The sequence below is a fragment of the Gobio gobio genome (assembly GCF_949357685.1).
Source record: "Gobio gobio genome assembly, chromosome: 4".
NCBI lineage: Eukaryota > Metazoa > Chordata > Actinopteri > Cypriniformes > Gobionidae > Gobio > Gobio gobio.
The window spans coordinates 44,266,852-44,293,751 of NC_137100.1; the positions used below are offsets into that span (position 1 = coordinate 44,266,852).

At 37.8% G+C, this 26,900-nt stretch overlaps 1 protein-coding gene across 1 annotated transcript in view; it reads right to left on the reverse strand.

Annotated features, from left to right (window-relative positions):
- The window catches only part of dnah10 (dynein axonemal heavy chain 10), a gene marked incomplete at both ends in the record, with an annotated part of 47,057 nt that overhangs the window by 6,369 nt on the left and 13,788 nt on the right, over positions 1-26,900 (reverse strand). The window contains 52 exons of the mRNA XM_079815274.1: positions 19-173; positions 275-379; positions 574-847; positions 1,433-1,662; positions 2,299-2,578; positions 2,668-2,815; positions 2,893-3,114; positions 3,237-3,454; positions 3,563-3,699; positions 3,844-4,025; positions 6,524-6,698; positions 6,904-7,065; positions 7,346-7,543; positions 7,660-7,740; positions 7,840-8,043; positions 8,210-8,381; positions 8,537-8,725; positions 8,968-9,132; positions 9,249-9,342; positions 9,711-9,883; positions 10,110-10,370; positions 10,458-10,610; positions 10,712-10,857; positions 11,010-11,129; positions 11,397-11,613; positions 11,698-11,829; positions 12,259-12,381; positions 12,457-12,592; positions 12,689-12,847; positions 13,004-13,122; positions 13,203-13,394; positions 13,510-13,656; positions 14,236-14,424; positions 14,538-14,690; positions 15,252-15,386; positions 15,471-15,654; positions 15,729-15,998; positions 16,092-16,315; positions 19,148-19,381; positions 19,466-19,588; positions 19,673-19,906; positions 20,264-20,420; positions 21,158-21,369; positions 21,465-21,643; positions 21,727-21,829; positions 22,155-22,271; positions 23,130-23,288; positions 23,398-23,877; positions 24,992-25,148; positions 25,237-25,444; positions 25,547-25,711; positions 26,673-26,824. Coding sequence (XP_079671400.1) covers positions 19-173; positions 275-379; positions 574-847; positions 1,433-1,662; positions 2,299-2,578; positions 2,668-2,815; positions 2,893-3,114; positions 3,237-3,454; positions 3,563-3,699; positions 3,844-4,025; positions 6,524-6,698; positions 6,904-7,065; positions 7,346-7,543; positions 7,660-7,740; positions 7,840-8,043; positions 8,210-8,381; positions 8,537-8,725; positions 8,968-9,132; positions 9,249-9,342; positions 9,711-9,883; positions 10,110-10,370; positions 10,458-10,610; positions 10,712-10,857; positions 11,010-11,129; positions 11,397-11,613; positions 11,698-11,829; positions 12,259-12,381; positions 12,457-12,592; positions 12,689-12,847; positions 13,004-13,122; positions 13,203-13,394; positions 13,510-13,656; positions 14,236-14,424; positions 14,538-14,690; positions 15,252-15,386; positions 15,471-15,654; positions 15,729-15,998; positions 16,092-16,315; positions 19,148-19,381; positions 19,466-19,588; positions 19,673-19,906; positions 20,264-20,420; positions 21,158-21,369; positions 21,465-21,643; positions 21,727-21,829; positions 22,155-22,271; positions 23,130-23,288; positions 23,398-23,877; positions 24,992-25,148; positions 25,237-25,444; positions 25,547-25,711; positions 26,673-26,824 — 9,304 coding nt within the window. The remainder of the gene's footprint in view (positions 1-18; positions 174-274; positions 380-573; positions 848-1,432; positions 1,663-2,298; positions 2,579-2,667; positions 2,816-2,892; positions 3,115-3,236; positions 3,455-3,562; positions 3,700-3,843; positions 4,026-6,523; positions 6,699-6,903; positions 7,066-7,345; positions 7,544-7,659; positions 7,741-7,839; positions 8,044-8,209; positions 8,382-8,536; positions 8,726-8,967; positions 9,133-9,248; positions 9,343-9,710; positions 9,884-10,109; positions 10,371-10,457; positions 10,611-10,711; positions 10,858-11,009; positions 11,130-11,396; positions 11,614-11,697; positions 11,830-12,258; positions 12,382-12,456; positions 12,593-12,688; positions 12,848-13,003; positions 13,123-13,202; positions 13,395-13,509; positions 13,657-14,235; positions 14,425-14,537; positions 14,691-15,251; positions 15,387-15,470; positions 15,655-15,728; positions 15,999-16,091; positions 16,316-19,147; positions 19,382-19,465; positions 19,589-19,672; positions 19,907-20,263; positions 20,421-21,157; positions 21,370-21,464; positions 21,644-21,726; positions 21,830-22,154; positions 22,272-23,129; positions 23,289-23,397; positions 23,878-24,991; positions 25,149-25,236; positions 25,445-25,546; positions 25,712-26,672; positions 26,825-26,900) is intronic.

A 26,900-nucleotide genomic window follows, 5' to 3' on the forward strand; every position in this document is an offset into this window, starting at 1 on the left:
ATGATTTCTGCCACTCACTTTCTTCCATTCCTCAGGATTGTTTTCTATATCATCGGCTAAAGTGCCAAATTCATTAGGAAAGAGTTCCATAAGGCGCACTATATCCTCCCAGCCCTGATCAGGCAGCCAGTCGCAGAGCTTCTTACGTTTGCTCTTCTCCAGAGAGAGGTTACCTGGAGAGAGGAAGAAGATTGGATGTGTATGTGCATTGCTATGCATGTTTATATTGCAAAAGAGAGAAAGATTGGGAGACAAGTCTTCCTGAAGCTCCTACCTTTGAGGAAAAACTCAAGTTCATCCTGGGGTGCTCTGCCATCAGCCTGTTCAATCTTAATAGTCATGTTGAAGGAGAAGAGAAGTTTGTGTCTTTCAAACAGACCTAAACAACAAAGCAAAAAGAAGTTTGGTTTGAATCTTTTGAAGAAACAACAGTGATTTCATCTAAACGTGTTCCTGTCATCACTAACTGCTAATGTTCATGGACTAGAAAATGTCAATCTCTTGGCATGAAGTTTTAATATTTTATTAAAATTAATCAGAATCTATTAGACTTCAAATGTTTAACAGGCTTACCAGTACAGCCATAGTTATAGACATTCTGTGTTAGTGTGTCCATGATGTTCTTCAATCTGCTGGGCAGGATTGTGTTGGCTAGAGACTTCGACAGTGAGAGGTCAAATACCTCTAAGAAGGAAGCAAGCGAATACTGATACATGCTATTGACCAGAGCCATCTCAGCCAGCACAAAGAATAGGACAGCCCCCCGCTTGGCAGCCGGACGGTAGCCATCTCTCAGTGTGTCAATATCAATGGCTGTCTTTTCTGCCAGCTTCAGTTTCTCGAACACCTGTTGTCAAATAATGAACGTAAAATCATAAACTGCTCATACCCTGTTAAGTTTCATTAATCAGTATGTACAGTGCCATTCAAACGTTTATGATTAAACAAAAAGAAAAAAAAAAGAATACTTTTATTCAGTATGGATGCCTTAATTTAATCAAAAGTGACAGTAAATCCTTTTACATTGTTAAACATTGTTTTATTATTTCAAATAAATGCAGTTCTTCCTGAAAAATTAATCTTGAAAAAAAAAATAATAATAAACACAACTGTTTTCAACATTGTTTCTTGAGCACCAAACCAGCATACTGAAGTAATGGCTGTTAAAATTCAGCTTTTTCATCACAGGAATACACTACATTTAAAAATATATTAAAATATGAAATAGGAATGTTATCATTGTAATCATATTTGGCAATATTATCATTTTTAATGTAAGTTTGATCAAATAATGCTGAGCATAAGAGACTCAAAAACATTAAAACAAATCTTACCAACCCTGCACTTTTGAATGGTAGTGAGTTCCTGTGATAAATATTTATGAAATAATTAGTAGGCGATTATACATGTGTGTAGTGTGCAATGAACTGACCTCGCTGGCTTTAGACTTGGTTTCCTCCAGAGTTTGTATCAGTTCTACATTATCCAGCATGTTTCCAGTGGAGGTGGCCAACTCTCTCAACAGCGAGTCCTCCAGGTCTTTCAGCAAACGTTTGTTCTCACTAGTCTCTTGAATAAGCCGTTCTCTCTGCTCTTCCAGCTCTTTCCGCTCAAATCCCACGATAACACTCAGCAGCTGGTCTTCCAGGCCCTTCAGGGTTACTGAAAAAGTTTAAGCAGAAAGATTAAATGACAATCTGTAAAATCTCAAATTAAAACCAAGTCTTAAAATCTGTCTCACTGTTTTTTTTATTTCACGAGTTCACACGTACATCAAATTAAATGGAGTAAAGATTATGCGTATTTGGCGTGCTGTCCGGGGGAGGGCTCCAGGCTCGGAATTTGGCCCGAACCCAGAGTATCCCCCCCATGATAAAGATAGTCTAGAACTAGACTGTATTTTATTATGGATTGTGTTGACGTCTAATGAGTTTATTAAATCAAAGTGAGGAGATGGGGTGGTGGAGGGATGCTAAAAATAAAAACGGTCAACGAAAGAAGGTAAATATGCTGTATATATACACACACCTCTTATCGTTGATTAAATCGATTGGCTTGATGTGCTCCACATGTGTTTAATTAGGTTTAATTATCTGAGGGTGCTCCACTTGGGTTTGATTAGGTTACATTATCTGGCGTGCTCCATTGTTTAGATAGGTTTAATTATCTGGACGTGCTCCTCCCGAAATTAGTTACTAAAACTTCACTTATTCAAAAACTAGAAAAAAAATTTAAATGATGTAATACAGAGAACGATCAAAAATTGGCATTGTGAATTGGCATAAAGTTTGCGCTCACCTGTGTAATTGATAACCATGGCCTTCCCAAATACAGCAGGAGAGAACTTGGGGTTTGCAAGTTTGGTGTTGAGGTAAAGTTTGAAGTTGGGATCATAGTCAACTTCCTTATCACCAAGTACGACAACCTGACGCCCCTCTGCCCCTTTTACATTCTTTTCAAGGACATTGTCAATAACTGGATCAATATATTCATCCACATCTTGAAACAGGAAGGGGAAGCCATACTTAATGGCCAACTCCAGCCCCTTCAAGAAGTCTGGGTCATTGAATGACGAGATCTGCAAAGCAGAAAGGTTGCCATAAAAGTAGTCCAAGATTGATTACAGAAAAACTTTGTGCAGACTAAAGTGATGGAATGAAGTGAAACCTTCAGATTGTTCTTCTCCTCCTTCTTTTTAACCCAGTTGAGGGCTTGCTGCTGGGGGTCAATGCACAAGGGGAAGCGGCTGGATCTGGTGGTCAGGATGCCATTCTGCACTGAAAGTTCATCTGGAGGAAGACCTTCAGATCCCCATCTAAGTGAATGCACACAGTTTATTTCCCCCATAAACAAATATACATTCATTCTTCTACACATGCTTTGATGACTCACCTGCTTATCTCCACCTCATCAGTGAGCAGGTTTTCTATTCGGAAAGGCTGGCTCAGAGGAATACCTCTCTCCAGGACATCTGCCTGCCACACCTCGTAAACCATTTCTTTGCGGAAGTCCCAGCTGAATGCTCCCTCGTAGCTGAGGAAGGCAGCGCAGATCAGACAGTCTCCCAGAAGCCGTACTCGCCGCTGCTTCAGCTCCTTCAGGTCCTCCATCCAGCTACACGTAAATAGACATACAGTAAAATATTCCTAAAATGGCATTTAACTTGGTGATTTTTGATCAGTCATTCATATTCAAGCTATTTTTTTTTTGGCAGAGGTTTTAATGAGTAAGCTGACCGCTCATTCTCTGATCCCAGGCCTGAGATGAGTTTGTCTGCAGCAATGAGTCTTCTTTCCATAACCTCTGCCTCTTCCTGCAGAAGTTTCTTTTCTGTGATGGCAGCCTCATATTTGTCTCGAAGAGCTCCAAGCTCTTTCTGGATGGCACTGAGCTCATTCTGGATTCGCTCCAGCTCACGTTTGCTTTGGAAGAAATTCCTCTCCAGACGAGCTACCTTTAAATGTAATTTTGCGATTTAATTTCAGCTCATTTTATTAAATGAGATCAAATAAATTAAATGAATTTATGCATTTAAAGTCTCTATTATATAAGCATACCATACCTTCTCTCGCTTAGGTTTAATGTCTCTGGCCACGTCACAGTAGCCCATGACGGCCTCCACGAACCTTAGCATGCCAGAACCAGCTTTACTGATGGCTTGCATCTCCTCCAAACTGGTGTTGAGGTTCCTTAGGTAGCCTGGGTATACAATATGACAAGGTGGAGGCAACAGAATTTCCATGAGTGGGTTTACGTTGAGGAGCTAGATACTTCATAAGTTGTTTCAAGGCACTGGGATTACAGAGAAGCATCAAGAAGAGGAATATATGGATGTTGGTTTACCTCTGACAGTCTTGACTTGACCGGCACTGATTGAGTCACAGTCCATCTCCATAAGAGTGCGCAGGAAGTTGCCCTCTGACATCATGCCCTTGGCTGCCTTCCAGTTGATCTCTTTTTGGCCCCGTATCACTAGGATGCACTCGCACACAACCTGCACCTGTTTGGGTGGCTTGGCGAAGGATCTACAATACCGCAAACAAGAGGTTGGAGGAGATACATAAGTGAAGAGCACAGAACCATAAATCAGAAATATCAAGTCGCTACAACATCCGCCGATGAAATGGAATGTGTAAAGGAATAGATCAGAAATGAGCATTGCTGTCATTAAAAGGCATTTAATTTCCTTTTCCTACAAAAAAACAAAAATGAGAATTATCTGAGGATCACTGAGCAAACTGCACAAGGGCTTTTCGCACTTAGTTAAAGGGATAGTTCACCCAAAAATGATAATTTGATGTGACTGTTTCTTCAGTAGAACACAAATTAAGATTTTTAACTCGAACCGTTGCAGTCTGTCAGTCGTATAATGCATGTGAATGGTAGAAAAATATGAGAGTAAAAAAAACATTCAAAAAAGACAAATCCATATTAAATCCTGCGGCTCGTGACTACACATTGATGTCTTAAGAAACAAAACGATCAGTTTGAGCGAGAAACCGAACAGTATTTATATAATTTCTTACCTCTAATACACCACTATGTCCAACAGCCTTGAGCCTGCGATCACTTCCGGTGAGTGAGGTCAATGTACACGATGTGGCGTGGAGATACGCGCGAGAGATCACTTCCGGTGAGTGAGGTCAATGTACACGATGTGGCGTGGAGATACGCGCGAGAGATCACTTCCGGCGCTTGTGTAAACTACGCCATATTTTGTACATTGTACATTGACCTCACTCACCGGCAGTGATCGCGCGCTCAAGGCTGTTGGACATAGTGGTGTATTAGAGGTAATAAATTATATAAATAATGTTCGGTTTTTTGCACAAACCAATCGTTTCGTGTCTTAAGACATCAATATGTCGTCACGAGCCGCAGGGTTTAATATGGATTTGTCTGTGCATGTTTTTTTATGTTTTTTTTTTTACTCTCATAGATTTTTCTACCATTCACATGCATTATACAACTGACAGACTGCAACGGTTGGAGTTAAAAATCTTCATTTGTGTTCTTTTGAAGAAACAAAGTCACCTATATCTTGGATGCCCTGGGGGTAAGCAGATAAACATCAAATTTTCATTTTTGGGTGAACTATCCCTTTAATCCTGGGTCATTATAAACCTGGGTAAATGGAATCCTGGTTTATCTTGATTCACGTTTTACGTTTTTCATAATTTACCCTGGGTTAACAATTAATCCTGGGTATTCGTACACTGCCGTTCCACATTGTACATTCCTAAACCTTATTGTCCTTGTCCTTACATAATGGCTCTAGAATTCTCATATTATATATTGTCAAACCTGCTGACTGCACCATCTAGAACTAGTGTATTTTAGTTAGTTTATCCTGAATTAACTTTTTGGACTATATTGGTAAGAATGAAACAGCTTCCTCGTCCCTCAAATTGTCGGGTTTTCTATCGCTGTTTGACCTTTTTCCCCTCAAACGCTGAAACTACTGTTTACACAACATGTGGTGTTTCCATGACTGTCCAAAACACATGAATATGAGGCACGCTATTGGTTGTCAGTTGCCAAGCATCTAGTCATTATATTCCAACATCGCATTGTTTCCCACGGTACAAAAGCGGTGCTAACCCCGCTTCTAAATTACGAGTGTGAAACGTTCCTTTACCCATTTAGAATGACAATAACCAGGGATTAAGCACCATGTGAAAAGCCCTATAGAAAACTAAGAAAAGCGTACTGTTCTTACACTGTTTGTCTTACATGAAGCTTGTGGCCTTCATGCAACAAAAGAAAAGCACTTTTTGGTTGTGGGGCCAATGAAAATGATCCACAGCAAGTAAACATTTATTTTTGAAAATAAATTGTACTCACCACAAAAAAAAGAAAAACCTGTCACTTTATTTCCTATTTATTGTTCTAATATTGATATTATAATTATTATATATTAAAATGTACTATTAATATTATAATTGTTACATATTTTATTATTATTATAATTATTATTATATAATTAATTAATTAACTGCACTATATAATAATTGTAATATTTCATATACAAATGTAATACCTGTATTGTTCCGAAAATAAGACAACCCTGATTATAAGACGTACCCTTTTTCAAGATGTATCTTTTGGAAAAAGGCTTACCTATAAAGAAAATGCTTTTATTTTAAAATAATTTTCATAGTGCATATTTTTATATTCAAATTTTGTATTTAAAGTATGGTAAATACTGGTAAAATATTCAAATGATCACATTTAAAAATAACCACTTTTTGGCCTATCATAAAAATAGCCTGTAGCCATCTTAAAATCTTGTACTGGAGAAGTTTGGTGCCGTCATCGAGGCACGCAAACGTGACAGTCATCTCTTAGACCCTGGATATAAGATGAACCCGTTTTTTTCCAGATGCATATTTCTAAGAAAAAAATTCTTATATTCAGAACAATATACGGTATATATATATTTTCTAAAAATCTGCCCAGCAAGAGTCAAGAATGAATACTTTTGCTTTGATTTAGTATTAGAGTGCAGGAACAAAGTCGCTACCTGATTTCTACAACATCATTTTTTTCCAGGTCTTGCAGGGCGATGCGAGCGGCTTCTAAAGCAGGAAGAGCCTCAGCTAGAGAGTCCTCAGCATCCTTCTTCTCCACCACTATCATCTTATTCTGCTCCTCTATCTCTTTAGCCTTCTCCTCCGCCAGGGCTTTCTTCTCCTCCGCTGAAAGAGAGAGTTTACAATCTATGTTTAGCAGTTGCTGTTTAAGTGTTTGTACCTTTCCATATTCCTTTTTTTTCCCCACTTTTCACATTATTTTAATAAATATGTGACATATAAACACATCTGTAACAGGAATAAAAACCAACTTGATATTAATTACCTATAGTTTTACTGCAGAAATGTTTGTATGTGATGTTGTACTAACCAACAGCAGTATTTGAGCAGATCTCTTCTAGAAGAATCTCACAGGCTGAAGTCTTCTCTGCCAGCACCACTTTCTGCTCAGCTAGTTTGATGTTGAGCTCTGCTAGCTGCTCACTCGCCTCCTTCAGCTTATCCAAACCCCCTTCTAGACGTTTATATTGGGCTGGAAAATGCATACAGATCAGTGTTATTCTAGGATTATATAAATAATACCGTTTTTATTAATATTTTTAAATTAGCTTTTATTTTTTGTATTTCCAGTTTATATATATATATATTAATTTGTATTGATTTTGTTATGAGCTTTTAATAGTTTTTTTTTTTTTTTGTAATGTTAAAAAAGGCTATGCAACATTTCAAATTTTCGTTTAGTTGATGCAGTACATTATTTCAAAATCATAAATAAAATGTTCCCAAACAGCTCAAGAGAAATGTGCTCTTACCCAGTATGTATTTATCTTGGTACTCCAGTAGGTTGGAGTAGGTGCTAATAAAATCCAGGTAGTTTTTAGGGGTGACGAAGTTGCTGCGACGCAGTGTTTGCTGGAACAGTTTACTATACTCCCCTACAGAACCGTGCACCATGCACACATGAGTAATCACCGCCTCTGAATGACACTCCGGGATCATTGGACTCTCGCCTGAAATACGATACATAAACTAGCATGAATAAGTGTGCGTTGTTATCATATATGCATGCACAGGGTTAGTAAACAACAATCTATAAACTGCCTTGAAATCCCTAGTTAACACATACCTAAGAAGGACTTGGCCACTGCATGTAGAGCCTGAAGAGGCCATGGGGAGAACCAGTCGATGTTTGTATTATTAACCAACCCTGATTCACAAAACACACATATAAAATCCATGAAGCTCTGAAATCAAGGAAGTAGGAGTAAGACCAAACAAAAACATTTCTGATGCATTGCTCAAAGACCTGGAAAATTCCTGCAGCGTGTTCTGAGAGTGTCTCCAACAGGCGACATGGCCAGCACTATGTGCAAGTTGTTGGCACTCTTGTTGACAAAGTATTGCCATACACTCTCTTTTGAGGGACCAGAGCCCGTTTTCATAGCCTCATCTCGCAGCTGGTTTAGAACTGATTCCTTCTCGTCATCCGGGAACAGTGCTGGAACCATCCCTGACAACACAAAGAAACTCCTGTTAGCATCTCTTTAATACAGTCCATAAAACTGTCACATGATTTGTTCATGCTTACATGTTATACAAGTAATTTATACTAATTAGATTAATTTACAAATGTGTGTTACCTTATTAGAATTCATTAAGTCAGTTGTTTTAAATACCTGATGTAAGCATGTTGTTGATGAGCTCCAGAAAACCTTCCTCAGCCACATGGGCATCAGTGAACAGGAAGACCATTTTTTTGTTCTCTATACCCAATTTAAGGTACAGAGTTTTCAGATCCTCACGAAAGTTAGTCTCTGAGTACCCTCTACTAAGCACAATTTCAAACACCTATAAACAAACAAACATCATAAAATGACTCTTAATACTACTAAATTACCAATTTAAAAAGAAAATGAAGGGGATAGATAAATCTAGATAAAATATATAAAAGTAGGAAAAAGACATGAAATATTGCATATAGAACATGGAAAACGACGAATCACCTCATAACCTGCGGTAAAGGCAGCCAGCTTTGTAAGAGATTGTTTCCCTGAACCACCTACGCCAACCAGCAACGCATGACTACGGTCCATTCTGATGATGCGATGAATGACAGTCAGGTGTTCAAGAGCATCATCAAACAGCACCAAGTTCATTCTGGTCTTATTTTCATTATACTCCTCCAGGATCTCCTATAGGGGTCAAAGAAAAGAAAAAACGAGCATGAAAAGCAAAATAATAAAAGCTTCAGACTGCCAAGCTTGTTCATTTTCAGATATACTGATGGATTTCTGCTTTGGAAAGGGCATTACTAGGTAATGCATGAATTGGAAAAAAAATGTATAGCTTGACTGCAATGCATGCTGCTTTGGATAAAATCATCTGCCAACCAGATGCATGTAAATGTAAATAGAACATCAAGACATCTATGCACCTGAAACAAAGCTTTGGATGCATCATAGTCCAATATATCCTCATAAACTCTTGGCTCAGACTTGAGAGCTGTTCTGTAATCTCCAAACAGAATGGGGTCTCTCATGGCTGAATCGAGGTCTGATCTGAAGTGCTCTTCAATCAGATTCTTTATATGCCCCTGGACCTGTAGAGAGCAAAGCCAGAGCATGTGTGTGGTTAAGCATGTGTGTGGATAAGTGTGTGGTTTAAGATGGAGACAATTGCAGGCTTTTGGAACATGTTACTTGGAAGTAAGCATACCATGACTTTGTCAGTTTCATTGATAAGTCTGTCATGGAAGACCCTTAAGCATTCATTCCTCCATACACGTACAAACTGGGTGACTGTGCAGAACCTGGAGTTAAATGAGAGCAAAATACACGTTTATTATAAAAATAAACATGACACAAACTGGTCATAAAAGACACTGAGTGAGGCATACTGTACAATATGGAGCATAGTGGTATAGAGAACTGCATATGGTGGTGGTGGTTCTCAACGTTTTGGATTATATCACAATATAGCCCTCTATATAATATAATATTAACAGAAATATGACTATATCTATTAGCTATAATATATTATGAACAGGAATGTCGATATAGGTAAATTAATAAACCTTTAAGAACCACTGGTACAGACTGTATTTAAATATTGCAAACATCAAACTAAAAAGAACTTCCTAAGTGCTTTCTTATTCATCTGAATGACGAAACTCCTAACCTTTCAGGATTGGTCATTGTCAAGCCATGGTAGACTCTGGAGAGATCTCGCAGGTTAAAGATGTAGTGGAACTTGGAGGGTGTTGGCGGCAAGTCCTTGATTATGGTTTTGTACAATTCCAGAGTACAAAAGATCAACTTGTCACAGATGTTTTGAATGCATTCCTCAAAGGGCTTTAAAAATACAAGAGCAATAATTCTGATTAATGTCAATCATTACTTTCATGAATTAGCCCAACAATTGGCAATGATCCAAAGTATCAATACAATATGAGTGAAACAGATTTGCAATATATATATATGATTGTGCATTCACAGGCCTAACATAGAGATTTTTGTATGAAATCATGAGAGCAAATGTAATTTGTTCTGATATGGGCAGTTGAATTATTTCTCGCACCTTGGTGTGTCCTTTAAGTATGGAAGAGTAGATGAGGTGCAGGGACTCTTCCTCCGGGAAGGGGATGTTGAACACACTGAAAAGAGAGATGAATCGAGGGTCCACCTCATTCCTACCGCCCCCTGCCTTCCCCATGGCTGCAATGAAGCCCAAATCCTTTATGAGTTTATAGTTAAGTTCCTTTCCTCTGTCATACATGCCACCCCTGTCCAATAGCAGCTTTAGAAGAGCTATAGGCTGCTGAGTTCCATATTCATCCACCTGAAATCAAACAAACATGAATCCATGATGAGCCGTGAGGTGAAGGTTCAGTCTTGAATATCACCTACAGTATCAATTCATTCTTACCCTTGGCATGTTGAGGTCATCCATAAAGACAAGGAGTCTTTTGCCCATTGGAGGACCATACGTGTCTTTGGTTCTCTTTTCAACACTTGCCTCCAGAGTCCTCTGCAGGTCCATAGATGTAGTTCTCGACGAGAAATTGATAGTCATCATTATCTGGGGAAAGGTGCATATTGTTAATCTGTCTGTGAAGTCCAATTGGACTGCATTCATTTATAAAGTTTTACATTTATTCATATTCATATTGATGGACTTACAGTTGTATCAGTGTTGAGATTATTCAGGAAGTTCTGTATGGTGGCTGTTTTAGAGGTGCCAGATTCTCCAACCAGCACCACTGGCCTTTTCACCTTCACCATCTGTTCCAACAGCCAGTTAGCACGAGTGGTGTCCACTGTCGGGACTGATAGAGAGCAACGGATCAAATAAGTTTTTATTGGTGAAGCATGCAGTACTGAATAAAATGAACTAGACTAGTAGAGAATAAGGGAAAGGTTGGAGAGGAAGGGACAGCAATACAAAGAAGGAATAAAGAGAAGAAATAAGCTGCTTTACCAAGAATATCGATGAATTTCATATCAGAGTTATGAATGTATTTTGATACCATGGATTTCCAGGGAACCCACTTCTTTTGGGTTCCATCAAAATGAAAATCATAGAGAGTTGGCAAGTAAACTGCAAAATGAAACAAAATAATACAATATAAATGAATGAAAAAATAGACAATAACAAGAAGCATTTTGATTACTAATAATTGAATTTAATTAGTATAATAATTTATATGAAAAATGGGAACTGGCTGATCTTCTATATGGAGTTACACAATGATCGGTGTTGTTTGTCAGTTTTATAAAATGATGTGTACAGTTTCATGTGCACTAAGAAATACTTATATTTTCTCAATTCACTGTCAGTTAATTTTGGACACTGCTTCCACCTCACCTGGAATTTGTCCAGGGCCAGCAAGCACCTTCTCATCATGAATACTGTTCAGAGAGGACAACTTTTTGATAAACTCATCAAACTTCTGTCTGCCTTTTTCCAGGAGAGTAGCCCCCAGTGAACAGTAGAGTGCCTCCAGAAAATAGCACTCCAGCTCCTCAGAAATTAAGTCCTCGTCCTCCAGCAGAGAATCCAGCATCACAGTCAACTGCGTCACCTACAAGAAAAAAGACGTTTGTGCTACATGCTACAGAGATTACTTACACTTTAGAGTTGTTCAGGTCTCTACTGATTCACTCACCATGTTTAAATCCGTCTGTGGGATCACGCTCTTCAGTTTCTCTGTCTGTTTTCCATCAACCATACCATCCACTATCATATCAATGGCACTTGGTACATATTTTTCGAAGAGTTTGCGGAGTTCTGTCTTTTCCTGTTAACACAGCAAAGGCATGTTGAAAATATAATCTTAGCAGTGTCAGAACATGATTTTTACTTTTTTGTTATTCTCAGTGGCGATTTGTCAGAGAATTTTCTTCGGAGGCTGAGGTGTAAGATAAAACTGATCTGCTTACATTGTAAAAAATTTATAATTTTTTATGTAATTAAATTATATCTATTATGTATTTTGTTAAAATGTATGCTCCCACACACAGATATTAAAACTACCTTGAAAATAAATGACAATAATCTTTTCACAATTTAGCCCTTTCCCCCTTTTTTGTAAAAAAAAATAATGTTTGTTATGGCTGGCAACCTCCTTTGACATGTAAAAAAGTACACGCTCAGCTTTCTTGCTTGACGAACCTCTAGTAGAAATTTTGGGGATAAGTTAAGAACAGTGTAGATTATATAGACATACTTTAGGGGCTCTGCTGTTGACCCATTTTTCCCAGAAGGGAGTGTAGCGAAGGTTTTTCGGGTCCACAAACACCATTCCACAACGTGAAACGGTAGCAGGGGAGGCATACTGTAGATCTCCAACCTAAAATACATCAGTTTGGTTTGCAAGTCTACAACAGTTACACTCCTTTGACAAAATGAAGGGTTTACATAATACCTCAAAGAGCAGAGCACAGTGGTTCTGTAGACGAATTCTCTCTCCATTAGCCAGTGTGAGAAGCTTGTTATCATCCATAACTGAATTCATGTTCTCCACCCATAGAGCGTCTACATCTCCATCAAAGAGGACGTACCTGTAAAGCAAAGCCAAATTCATGGTAGAATTCTGTTTTATTTCATGCCTTTGATATAAAATAGATGTAGAAGAATTTTTAAGCCATGATTTTCACCTCCTTTCTTTTTTGTCTGTGGGTTTATTGATGTCACGGAATATGTTAGACAGTATCCCATCAGTCCAATCTCGTGTGACTGGGTCCAGGATCCCATACAGCTCAATCACACTCATCGCTTTAGGGTTCAGGCTGTACATTTTGGTCAGCAGACCCAACCTACAGATACAATTGAACAGTTATGTGTATTTGCCTGAGAGAATTTTTTTTTTTATGAACATGTAGCAGAATGTCTAGACATTTTGTATATAAAAAAAATTTGCAGTCATGAGCCATTGTATGAATATATATTGTTATTTATGAGTAGACAAAGACCTGGTCTGTGATTGGCAGAGTGTGTTGATCACCACAGATTTCCCTCCTCCTGTTGGTCCAACCACCATGGTTGTGTGTCTGGTCATCATAGTCTCATACATTTGCACCACTTTGTCCACCTACATTCACAAATTAGCCACGCATCTTTACACCTAATAATTACAATCATTTGAAAAAGGGTTTAGAAGGGAAGAATCACCTGGCTGGGCAGCATAATATACGTATTCTCCTGCAGGGTGTCCTCTACAGCATCATTAAAGCTGGGGTAACGTACACGTGGGCAGTCAAGCCCGGGGAACAGATCCGAGATGAGGCCCAAAAACAGAGGAACATCCTCAAATACAAACTTGGGCAGGTTCATATCTCTAAGAGCCCTCATCAAAACAACATCCTAATAGGGGTAAAGAAAGGAGAAAGATAAAGAAGAGAAGAAATAGGTGTAATTAGAGTATTTGTGATGGCAGCTCATTAAGGTGGGTCGGAAAATAATGAAGAGAGATCAATACCTCACTGAGATCAGGTGAACCTCTCTTCAGCTCCCCTGCCATTACTAACACTGACTTCAGTGCTCTAAGCCCAAAGTCATAGTGTGACTGTTTAGACAGCTGTTCCCGGGCTAGTTTGTACAGCACTGTCATCTTCTTTGCCAAAACCTGCAAGTAAACCATTTATGCAATTTTTGTTTACCTATTCACACAGCAAAAATCGGCTGTGAAAATACTAATCTTTTCGATTAAAGACAGTTAAATTGTATAATTTATTCTCTCTTTAGTCTGATCAATGATGAATGATGATCAATGATTTTGTGAGATGCTATCCCATCTTAGAAAATGTATTTTTCCAAAAAGTTGCAGTCACTGACTGACTATATTTTTCTTTATATAGACATATATAATATAATAATATTAATAGCTCGCCCAAAAAAATTTAATTCTGCCATCAATTACTTACTTTCGCGTCGTTCAAACCCATATGACTTTTATTCATCTTTGAAACACAAATGAGGATATTTTTAATAAAACCTTTTCGAAGTGTCCAAGTTTTGGTTCCATTGACTTTTCAATGGAGGGACAGAAATCTCTCATGTCTTCTTTTGTGTTTTAAAGATGAACAAAAGTCTTATGGATTGTAACGACATTAGGTGGGAAAATTGATGACAGAAAATTTGGGTGAACTAACCATTTAATCTACTGACAGCCCAGCCCTCATTTTCAAATAGAAGGAGTCCCCACCTTAGCCATAAGGAAGCCTTCAGAGAAGAGCATAATCTCACAGATCTGCTGCAGGTCAGGTACGATGACTACCACTGGTCTGAATAAAGTTTTCACTGACTCAGGAAGTTCTGTGCGGCCAGCATAACCAGGGTTCATTGTGATGAAGATCCCAATACGGTTATCTAGACTGATTTCTTGACCTTCAAACTAAACAACACAAAAAAACAACGACACTCAGAGCCTAAAATATTTACAACAACCATCTTTCAGTATTTGACCATAAGAGTGACTCTGGAATAGAATTACAGTAACAAACTCACTTGAAACCTCTTGAGGTCCAGCATGAGAGCGTTTCGGATAGTTTGGATCTGGGATGAGATGACAGACAGCACTGAGGCGTCAATGCGGTTGAACTCGTCAAAACACCCCCAGGCTCCACACTGAGCTAAACCAGAGAGGATTTTCCCCACAGCCTAAAGGACAGGAAAAACAAAATCTAAATGAATAAAATACACTAAAAAATATTGTGACAGGTAACGATTTTTTTCTTCCAGAAATTAATTATTTTATTCAGCAGGGATGCTAAATTTATCAAGTGACATTGAAGACCATGTTACAAAATATTTCACATTTCAAATAAATGCTGTTCTTTTGAATTTTCTATTCATTAAAGAATTCTGGGGAAAAAAAATATGGTTTCCACAAAGATATTAAGCAAAACAACAGTTTTCAACTGTAATAATACTCAGCTTATTGGAATGATTTTTAAAATAGCATGTGACACTGAAAACTGGAGTAATGACGCTGAAAAATCAACTTTGCCATCAGAGGAATACATTTATTTTTTTAGAATATCAAAATAGAATAAAAGTTTTTATCATTTTATAATATTACTGTTTTACTGTATTTTTGATACATTTTGAACATACATCATATTGAAATACATAATCGTAATAATTTTGTTGAACTAAACGCATCACCATGCAAAGCAGAGTATGAGTAGAGTGAGTTCAGTAGAGTTTGCAGTCTCTTACCATGTAGTCCATGCCCTCTCCACAGTTGGTGACCACACACAAAAGCCCCAAAGCTTTTGCCAGATCTTTAGTGGATTCAGTTTTCCCTGTACCCGCAGGCCCAGCTGGTGCTCCACCCAGGAACATAGACAAGGCCTGAACGCATCATGCAATGCATTAATAAGACGTGTACAAATAAAACAGGCTATTTAGGGCAGGACAACTGTGTAAATCAAGTACCTGGGTAAGTGTGAGATAGATACGGTCAGTCAGGGGGGTGATGACCAGCCGGCCATTCAACCCCATGTACTCGTAGCCGTAAGAGAACTGAGCACTGCACTGCCGCACAAACAGCTCATCAGGCTCTTTAACCCAGTAGAATCTCAACTGACTCTCCCATTCAAACTCACGGGCATCTGTAATACTGCCCACAGAAAAAGTGTTTTTAGGATGGAATATTTAAAAAATATTTTTGAGGGGACAGTTTTCATATCTTACCTATCTCTGACAAAAGTGTCCACAATGTCCCTTGCGTGGACATCAATGATGAGGACAGTGTTGATTTTCCGTCTGTCATTCTTATTTAAAGGTTGTGTGATGCGCTTCACCAAGTCATTGATCTGCTGGTGCATTTTCTTTGCGTACTGTTTTAACGCCTGCTTTTCTCCTTGATTCATCCTTTTGAAGACGTCTTCCACCTCCCAGGTCCACCACACCTGGTTCGCTGCCAGCACCACCATGCCCTGGTAGTCAAGCATCCAGTCCACCCTGATGGAAGGCCAGGTGACCATATTATAAAATTCTCATGAATTCAAATTAGACATAAAAGTTCAATGAGATGCAGTCTAGTAATGCCCTCACCTAGTCTTTTGGTGGTTATAGAAGTAAATAGCCTCTTTGGTGATGAGTCTGTTGGTTCTCCTCATCTCAAGCAGCACTCCAGTCATCCAGTCCTCCACACGGCCCTCTGCAGGGACAGGTTGTTTGAACTCCATCACCTCGCCCTCGGCAGACACCAGTGCCCTTGCCACCATCTCTCCATTCATTCCCGTATCAAAACGCAAAGCTGCAATGTTGTCATACATCTGTCGATGAGGAAAACAAATAATGATTAATTCATTTAAGGTCTGTTGTGCACCTGTTATTTTTGAACCAGAATTCAGTTCATTTGAATGATTTTAATATAAGCTTATACAGCTTAGAGCAGGGGTTTTCAAACCGAGATTCGGGGACCCCCAGGGGGCCACAAAGGATTGCTGGCGGATCCGTGGAAAAGTTTATCCATGTAAACAACATAAAAATAAATAAATAATACAAAAAGTATTATTATTATTTTATACACTAATATACACAAAGTATATACACTAATAACTAAATAAACAAATACATTTCAAAATAAAATAATACATTGATTAAATAAATGTTTATTTAAATTTGGTTCAAATAAATTACATTTATAAACTAGATAAAAAAATAATAATTTTAATGTCAAACTTTAATCTGGCTTTGAAATAATAGAAATAGTTTAAGTGTTAGTTTAGTAGTTAGATAGACAGATTGCTAGGGTACTCAAACGCCTCTATCAGACTGTCAGTCCAAATCTGATTTTTATGCAAATCTGATTGGAATCTGATCTAATGTTTGACTGTCCACACTGTGTATCGCCACTGTTCAGACCGATTTGTGTGTCCATGCAGCTCTTTCATTTTCCAAAATATCTGCATTGGCTTCTATGGCAATGACATTATGTTGGTAGGCATAAGACAAAAACCCCAACATAGAGAGGTTTGTAATACAGATGTTGTCTTATTTACAACATGACATTGTGCAGCTGCCGTGCGCTGGACTACTGCATCGTCTGAGGCAATGGCAGAACCGCATGAGGCTGGTATGCGTGGCTTTATTCTGATTTTATTACAAAAATCGGATTTGGACTGACAGTCTGAACGAGGCTAAAGCGGTTGCTAGGTTGTTGCTATCTGGTTGTTAGGGTACTCGGAGTGGTTGCTAAGGTCTTGCTACGTGGTTGCTAGGGTACTCATGTTGTTGCTAGGGTGTTGCTATGTGGTTGCTATGGTACTCGGGTGGTTGCTATGCTGTTGTTAGGGTACTCATAGATAGATAGATAGATAGATAGATAGATAGATAGATAGATAGATAGATAGATAGATAGATAGATAGATAGATAGATAGATAGATAGATAGATAGATAGATAGATAGATAGATAGATAGATAGATAGATAGATAGATAGATAGATAGATAGATAGATAGATAGATAGATAGATAGATAGATAGATAGATAGACAGATAGACAGACAGATTGATAAATGATAGACAGACACAGACAGACAGACAGACAGACACAGACAGACAGACAGACAGACAGACAGATAAACAGACACAGACAGACAGACAGACAGACAGACAGACAGACAGACAGACAGACAGACAGATAAACAGACACAGACAGATAGATAGACAGACAGACAGATTGATAAATGATAGACAGACACAGACAGACAGACAGGCAGATAGACAGACACAGACAGATAGACAGACAGACAGATAGACAGACAGACAGACACAGACAGACAGACAGACAGACACAGACAGACAGACAGACAGACAGACAGATAAACAGACACAGACAGACAGACAGACAGACAGACAGACAGACAGATAAACAGACACAGACAGATAGATAGACAGACAGACAGATTGATAAATGATAGACAGACACAGACAGACAGACAGGCAGATAGACAGACACAGACAGATAGACAGACAGACAGATAGACAGACAGACAGACACAGACAGACAGACAGACAGACACAGACAGATAGATAGACAGACAGACAGACAGATTGATAAATGATAGACAGACACAGACAGACAGGCAGATAGACAGACACAGACAGATAGACAGACAGACAGACAGATAGACAGACAGACAGACACAGACAGACAGACAGACAGACAGATAGATAGATAGATAGACAGACAGACAGACAGACAGACAGACAGACAGACAGACAGACAGACAGATAGACAGACAGATTGATAAATGATAGACAGACACAGACAGACAGACAGACAGACAGATAAACAGACACAGACAGACAGACAGACAGACAGACAGATAAACAGACACATACAGAAAGACAGATTGATAGACAGACAGACAGATTGATAAATGATAGACAGACACAGACAGACAGGCAGATAGACAGACACACACAGACAGACAGACAGACAGACAGACAGATAGACAGACAGACAGACAGACAGACAGACAGACAGACAGACAGGCAGACAGACAGACAGACAGATTGATAAATGATAGACAGACACAGACAGACAGACAGGCAGATAGATAGACAGACAGACAGACAGATAGATAGACAGACACAGACAGTTAGATAGACAGATAGATAGACAGACAGACAGATTTGAAATTTAGATACAGTAGATTCGAAATATTATATATAATATTATATATATTATTAGAAATAAATTTTGATTTAAATAATACATTTAACCATACAGCACTACAGAGAATAGAAAACCACAGTATTAATTGGGTCTTTAACTTTAAAACATATAACTGCCTTTTAAATTTTAGGATGGGGCTCCTTGCATGAGGATGATCATATTTTGGGGTTGCATCTACCGTGGCATCTAAAAGATTGAAAGCCCCTGCAGTAGAGTATGAGTAGCCTAATAAAAGCAGGTTTTATTGCACATGAAACTTGTTAAGTTCATATGACTAGCCAAATTCTACTTGTTCTATCCCTATAGTTTATAAAATTCAAATATACATGTGAATCATTCAATAAGATCAATAACATGCATTTAGAAAATAGAATTTATAAAACAAAGTTTCATCTCATCCTTTTTTTAGCACAGAAAATGACCTTGATCATGTGCTCCTGCACACAAGTAGGCTCACTGCTCCCCAGAATACTGAGCAGCTCATCGTCAGAAATGAAGAAAAAGCGTGGGAAAGCGTTTCGCTTGGAATCGAGGTAATCGTTCAGACTCTTTTGACACCTCTCCAAACCATCGCTTAGGTTCTGCAGGTCAGCCAGACGATTTGGAACCAGACAGCATCTCTTAATTCCAGGGTCCTTCACTGTGTCAGTCATTATCTGGGGATATCCATCAGAGGATAAGGGATTTACATTCTTCCCCAAAAAACACATTTACATATTAGTTGTTGGTGCAGAACTCACCTTTTTGAACATTTTGTCAATATTGTCAAATTTTTTAGCTTCCTCGGGTAGCTGTGACCGAATGTCCCCTCCAATGAAGATGCTTTCCAGGTACATCCATTTTTGCTGTACTAACATCCATACCTACACATTTAAGAACAACAGTAAAGAAATGTGAGCATGAGGAAGTGTGGTTTTAAAGTCAAGATAGTGTTGGTTTCCACTGACCTCAATAATCTCACTAATGAGTGATAGATTCTTCTCCCACTGCTGGACGGTGGCCAGAAAGGGACCTACATAGTGGCTGCCTGCCATACTTTGCAGGTTCATGGCATCATCATCCAAGTGCTGGATAATGTCATCCACAGCACCAAGAATGAAGCCATGCTCCTGTGTGCCTTTTAAGAACCGCTGCACATTGAACTTCATAATATCCCATGTTTCCTCCACTTCTTTTACCCCCTGTAAAAATACACAAACACTCTGAAATCTAATTTCACAATCATTTAAGAAATTTCATAGAATGTTGGCAACCAAACAGTTTCAGTTCTCATTGACTTTCATTGTATGGACAAAAATACATTGGAAGTCAATGGGAACAGAAACTGTTTGGTTACAACATTCTTCTTTCTATACCAACTATACTATTTTATGTTCCACAGAAGAAGAAAAAAAGGCATGCAGGTTTGGAACGACAGGTTTCTTGATTGCAGGATTATCATTTTTGGGTGAACTTTCCATTTAAAGCTTATGCTGGATTTCAAACCAGTACTATAAAAAGAAGTGTAGTTGAATTTCATTTTTAGTGAGATTTCTAACCGTCTCGATGCCAAGCTCCTTTACAGCTGAAGTGACAATATCACTGATGACGTTGCCATACTTGTGCAGTTCCATGGAGAACATGTTCTCCAGAGTGAAGGTGTTTGGGTTCATCTCAAAGCTGGTGCCTGTCCTCTCCATTAGGCCCTTCCAGTGCCTGCAGCAACCAAGTGAGCAGTTGAGTCTCGTGTGGCATAAAGCATATTACTTTAAGTTAAAACATTATGAAAACAAAATCTTAAAGGAACACTCCACTTTTTTTGAAAATAGGCTCATTTTCCAACTCCCCTAGAGTTAAACAGTTGAGTTTGACCGTTTTCAAATCCATTCAGCCAATCTCCAGGTCTGGCGGTAGCACTTTTAGCATAGCTTAGCATAGATCATTGAATCTGATTAGACCGTTAGCATCTTGCTAAAAAAAATGACCAAAGAGTTTCGATATTTTTCCTATTTAAAACTTCATGAATAATAATCAAGGAATTTTGCTGCCGTACCATGGGAGCAGCAGATGCAATGATATTACGCTCCCTGTGCAAGCAGGTTGTCACTGTGCAGCGTAGTATCATTGATCCTGCTGCACCCATGGTCCGGCAGAAAAGTTCCTTGATTATTACGCAGGAATGAGAGCATAGTTCCTAGCCATATCGGCCAATAAAATCGCAACTTCTCATTTTCCGTCGGTCTTTGTACACGATGTAACTACAGAAGAGTCAAGTTTAAAAATAGGAAAAATATTGAAACTCTTTGGTCATTTTTTTTTTTGAGCGAGATGCTAACTGTCTAATAGGATTCAGTGATCTATGCTAAGCTATGCTAAAAGTGCTACCGCCAGACCCGGAGATCGGCTGAATGGATTCGAAAACGGTGGAATGTGTTCCTTGTAAAAACATTTACCTGTCCCTGAGAGCCTTATTTTTTAGGTCCAAAAGGAGAGGGAGTGACTCTTTGAATTCTTTCATGCGGCCCTCCAGGAAGAAAGATATAGGAAGAGCTCTCACATCCTTTGGCAGCTTCCGCAAACTCTTGATAAGTCCTTCTATACCATCCTGCAGGAACTTTATGTCCAGATTCACCCAAAGGGTATGTGACCACTCTGTCTTAGCTGCCTGAGGAATATACACACACCTGTGTCACAACTGTTCAGAACATGTGACCAACATAATAATAAGTCAAAGTTTATATAATGAATTGACATGCTAACTTTCTGGCTCTTATAAATCTCATAGATCTGTCTCAGGCCCCTCATATCCTTCTGTACATTGAGAAGTTCTGGGTACATAGTGATGGGCAGGTTGAACAACTTCTCAGCTTTAGCCAGTTCCTGACGGCTTGCCTCTACCCTAGCCAACTCCTTCTCATAGGTATCCATGATCTCTAAACCTATGAGAGTACACATAAACAATGATGAGGTGGGTAAGATATGAAAAACAAAACACATCAGGATAATGTCCTGGTGCTCTTGCCTTTCTCTAGATTGTCTCCCACTGCTCCAGGCCCATGCATGTTGAAGCTCTCTGCAAATATGGAGATCTCCTGTTTATACTCCTCAATCTGATTCAGGGTGATCTGAGAGAGAGAGAGAGAGAGAGAGAGAGAGAGAGAGAGAGAGAGAGAGAGAGAGAGAGAGAGAGAGAGAGAGAGAGAGAGAGAGAGAGAGAGAGAGAGAGAGAGAATTGAAACATTTAGAAATCAAAGATCAGGAGCCAGTTGCATTCTTCGAATTCAAATTAGACCAATCTACCTTTAGATTTAAAGCTAAAGTTATTACACGTCTTGAAGAAAAAAATTAGATGACTAACTTTTAAGACTAGTCTAATAGTTTAAACAACCGGTCACAGGTGTGTTGCTTCTCTACAATAATTAAGCTTAATTGGTAAATGATTTGTACTACCTCTGCAAAAGTCTTCTTTACTTTTCCCAAACTGCGGTCAACCTGTCTGGACTCTTTAAAAAGTTCACTCCACAGATTGCAGATGTTTGCAGACAGTTGCACCTCCTCCTCTAAAGTCTTCAGAACAAAAGAGTTGGAAAGCAGATAATGATCAATGGAATGACCACAAAACGTTTTAGTGCATATTCAATATTTTGCAGTCAGTAAGTCAGTAAGATTATTATTCTTTTTTTTTTGGTGAAAGAAATTAATACTTTTATTCACCAAGGACAACTAAGGATAGTAACAACATTTATAATCTCAAAATATTTCTATATATATATATATATATATATATATATATATATATATATATATATATATATATATATATATATATATATATATATATATATATATATATATATATATATATATATATATATATATATATATATATATATAAATATATATATATATTAAAATAAATGCATTTTATCTTTCTATTCATCAAAGAAAAAAAAGTATCACTGTTTCCACAGAAATATTAAGCAGCATATAGCAATAAGAAATGTTCGTTGAGCAGCAAATCAGTATATTAGAATGATTTCTAAAGGATCATGTGACACTGAAGACTGTAGTAATGAATTCAGCTTTGCCATCAGAGGAATAAATTACATTTCAAAATATACTAAAATATAAAACAGTTATTTTAAAATGTAATAATATTTCATAATATAACTGTTTTTACAGTTTTTTGTCAAATAAATGCAGCATTGGTGAGAATAAGTACATTTTTCAAAAACATAAAATAAAATATCTTACCATCTCCAAACTTTTGAACAGTAGTGTATACAGTAATTTAGTGACTTGAATAGTACATATGGGTTCAACACAAGCACATTGTATCAACTTTTAATATAACAAATTGGTTTAGACTAATTGGTTTAAACATGAACTGTTGCTCTACTGTCTGATACGCTCAGGTCTACTCACCTCCACATTGTACATGCTCAGAGTTCTGTATCGCTCTCGAATATCACTGATTCTCATCTCCACTGAGAGAGACATATCTCTAATGTCTGAGATGGTGACCAGAACAAATTTCAGGTCCTCCAAGGTATTGGGGCTCCTCTTCAAATTATCTGACCGTTTCTGTTCACAATAAATGCATTCTATAAGAACAGACTGTCTCGAAATCTCAAACATTTCACTTACATGATTCTTAGATGAAGATTTAAAACAGTGCAACATTTGTCCTCACCAACAGCTCATTGCGCAGGTCGAAAAGCTCCTCTCGGGCCGAGTCATTGAGTAGCCTGCCCAGAGAAGTGACCCACGCTTGTGCGTTCTCCTGGATGGCACAGGCCAGCGGCTCCAGGTTGAGCCTGATTATGTGTTCATGCTTCACCAAAGGCTGCTTTGCTACCTCATTGCTGACCTTGACATAGAACTGAAACTTCTCATCATACATCACACAGGAGGGCTTCTTGGCTGCAAACTTCTCCATGACAATAGCCTTGTCGAGTTTCCAGAGAGAGCGGTAGCTCATCCAGGTTTTGAGGTAGAGGCTGATTCCATTAAGGAGACGCTGCATCGTCTGGGAGACGGCTGTGGCTTGCTCATTTATCTGTGGAAGCTGGCACACTTCATTGTAAAAAGTGAAGACGAATGGTTTGTCTTCACCATCCACAAACTGTGGAGGGCAATGGATGCAACTGCCATGCATCCAGCGAACAAACCGCTAAAAAGATAAAAACAGGGGAAAAGGTGACCTGAGTGACCAAATATCTATTTTGCACAAAAACTATATGCAGTATGCATGTCAGAGAAGCATGTCAGTTTCTGTTGTTAATTTATTTATATCTTAATGCATCATTCATTTGTTTACTGTTTATTTGTATGTTCATTGTAATTTGTATTTTGACTGTATTAATTTGTAATTAGAATAATAGATTGTTATTTATATTTATATATATATACAGTCAGGTCCATACATATTGGGACATCGACACAATTCTAATATTTTTGGATCTATACACCACCACAATGGATTTGAAATGAAACGAACAAGATGTGCAAGGAATGTGGTCCCTTAAAAAGTGTGAGGCACATATACAAACTGTTGTATTTCCTACATCGTTCACCTGATTTGGATGTAAATACCCTCAAATTAAAGCTAAAAGTCTGCAGTTAAAGCACACCTTGTAAAGCACAACGGTTCCGCAGTAGTTTCAATTTGAAACTAAATAAAATTCACCACTTTATTATCAAAATATGAATCTCCAACATGCGTCCAAGAGAACCACGACACATGCGTGTTGTGTTGACATGAGAGCAGACTCACGCATGCACTGGAGTCATATGGATTACTTGAATTATGTCTTTACCTTTTACCTTTCTGGGACATGAAAATGGTAGTTGCGTAGGCTGTCAATGGAGGGACAGAAAGCTCTCAGATTTAATTAAAAAGATTCCGAAGATAAACAAATGTCTTACGGGTTTGTAATGACATGAGGATGACATGAGTAATTAATGACATAATTTTCATTTTTGGGTGAACTAACCCTTTAATCCCTCCCTGTTCTTACTTTACTAGCACTTCTCGTGTTAATTGCCTCTTTTAGATAAATCACTTGTTGTATTCCTCATTTGAATAAATGTAAATTATTTTCCTATCTAAATAATCATAATTGATGAATTTTTCAATGTCAACAGTTATTGAACTGAAATAAATCAACATTGAACTGACTTGAGTTAATGACAGCTCAGAGATGATTTACTGCAGAATTAGATCTATATTGTACAAGTGCTACATAACTAAGGGTGACTTGACTTAAATGTAGCCTGCAACATACCCTGGTGCTCTCCACACAGTCAGCGACACACTGTCTAATAAGCTTGTACACCTCACTGTTCTTGGGAAGCAAAGCAATCTCAGGAGCAGCTAGGATGGCATCGATTTGAAAGAGCGGAATAGTGCCCATCAGTGCGTTGTTAAAAGCTTGAATATTCCTGAAAGACAAATGTAATGGTAAGCATAAGAGCATTAGACCTATGAGATCTATGTAAATGCATCTATGAAACAATCAAATAAACCTACTGAAGCACCATCTTGGTAAGTGAATCAAAGATTTTGCGCTCCCAGTAAGCGTAGAACTGAGCCATGCGCTTGGCTTTGCCAGTGCTGGTCCCCATGATCAGACTCTCCATCTTGGTGAGGAGAGGACTGATAGCTGCATACTTATTCACCAGCAGGTTTACCACCTTTGCCCTCTCACTCTCAATGAAATCACAGAACTCCTTTATTCCTGGAATAACAGGCAGAAAACACCTTAACACATTGTCACTTTGTACCTTATGTGCTTGCAAGTTATTGAGAGTAATCTAGTCATTGCAAATAACATTTTAACCTGGTAGGTGTCCGGTTTTATCTGCCATTGGGAACTTGAAAAGGTTTGCAGATTCAATGGTTTTGAGTTTATCGTCAATGTCTCGTTCATTCTTCTGAATTTGATTCACCAGTGACTCAAATTTGGAAGTGGCCTGGTTTCCGAGTTGGATGAATTTTGGTATACCTGTTAAATTAAGTTTAATTCAAGAAATTACATTGGTAAGAACTTTTAGAAGTCAAAATGATGGGGCAGCCACAACTTATTTCACGGGGTACACAAAAATGACTAGTATAGCCTACACTCAAAAAATGATATATTGACCTTAATGTAAGATTTATGTATTTGAATTTCATATGAAATTTTGATCCATCTGGATTACATAGTTTTAACATAAACTAAACTTAATGTGATGTCATACATACTTGAAACAGGTAAGAAACTGGTCAAATTTATACACTCAAAAAATGGCATAGTTTATTATCAACTATTATCAATCTATTTGTATATAAATCTATTTTATATTATAGTCATATTTTCAAAATGCATGAATTCAAATCGCTTAGAATTAGCATAAATCTGTTATTTGTGAAAAAAAATTATATTTACTCAGTATAGACAAAGATAAAATATGTCTAGGCTGTGGAACAAGCAATATTCAGTTGTATAAAATGTATAGGAATTAAACAAATTTGATTTATTGATGATAAACATATAAACTAGATTATTGTGTATTTTTTAAAAATCTGATTATTGGTACTATTACAGAAATCTTACTTTCTTTCCTTATTCATTTATTTATTACTTAAGCTTATTAGTTTATGTTAACACTGTGATCTAAATGGATGGACATTTTAAGTTAGACTTTATTGTTTCAGTGTAATTATACATTTAAGTACTGAGTAATATGAATTAACTAGTAACTACATGTACTTACAATAGGGTTAGATGGGTTGTGGGTTGTGTTGGGTTAGTTGCATGAAATTATGCATACTTTATAGATATAGTAACTACATGTAACGTTGTGTAACAAGGAATATATATATAATATATACAAGTTACCAAATTTTATATGCACTTCAAATACATAAATCTTAAATTTAGCCCTAAATCTTTTTCTTTCTTTTTTTGCATGTGTGCAACTTACCCAAAGATTTCCAGTTTAGTCTTTTGCACCCACTGCTTAGCACTTGCCTCAGTTCCTGCACCTGATCAGCCATTAGTGAGAACTCGGCATCATTTAGATTATCCATCAGAGAATGGTAATGGTTTACTAACTTCTTCAGTTCAATTTTGTACCTGCATGCATAATAGTAAATGGTAACAAAAGAGACATTTTAAGGAAGTCTTTTTAGGTCAAATGTCATGAATGTTC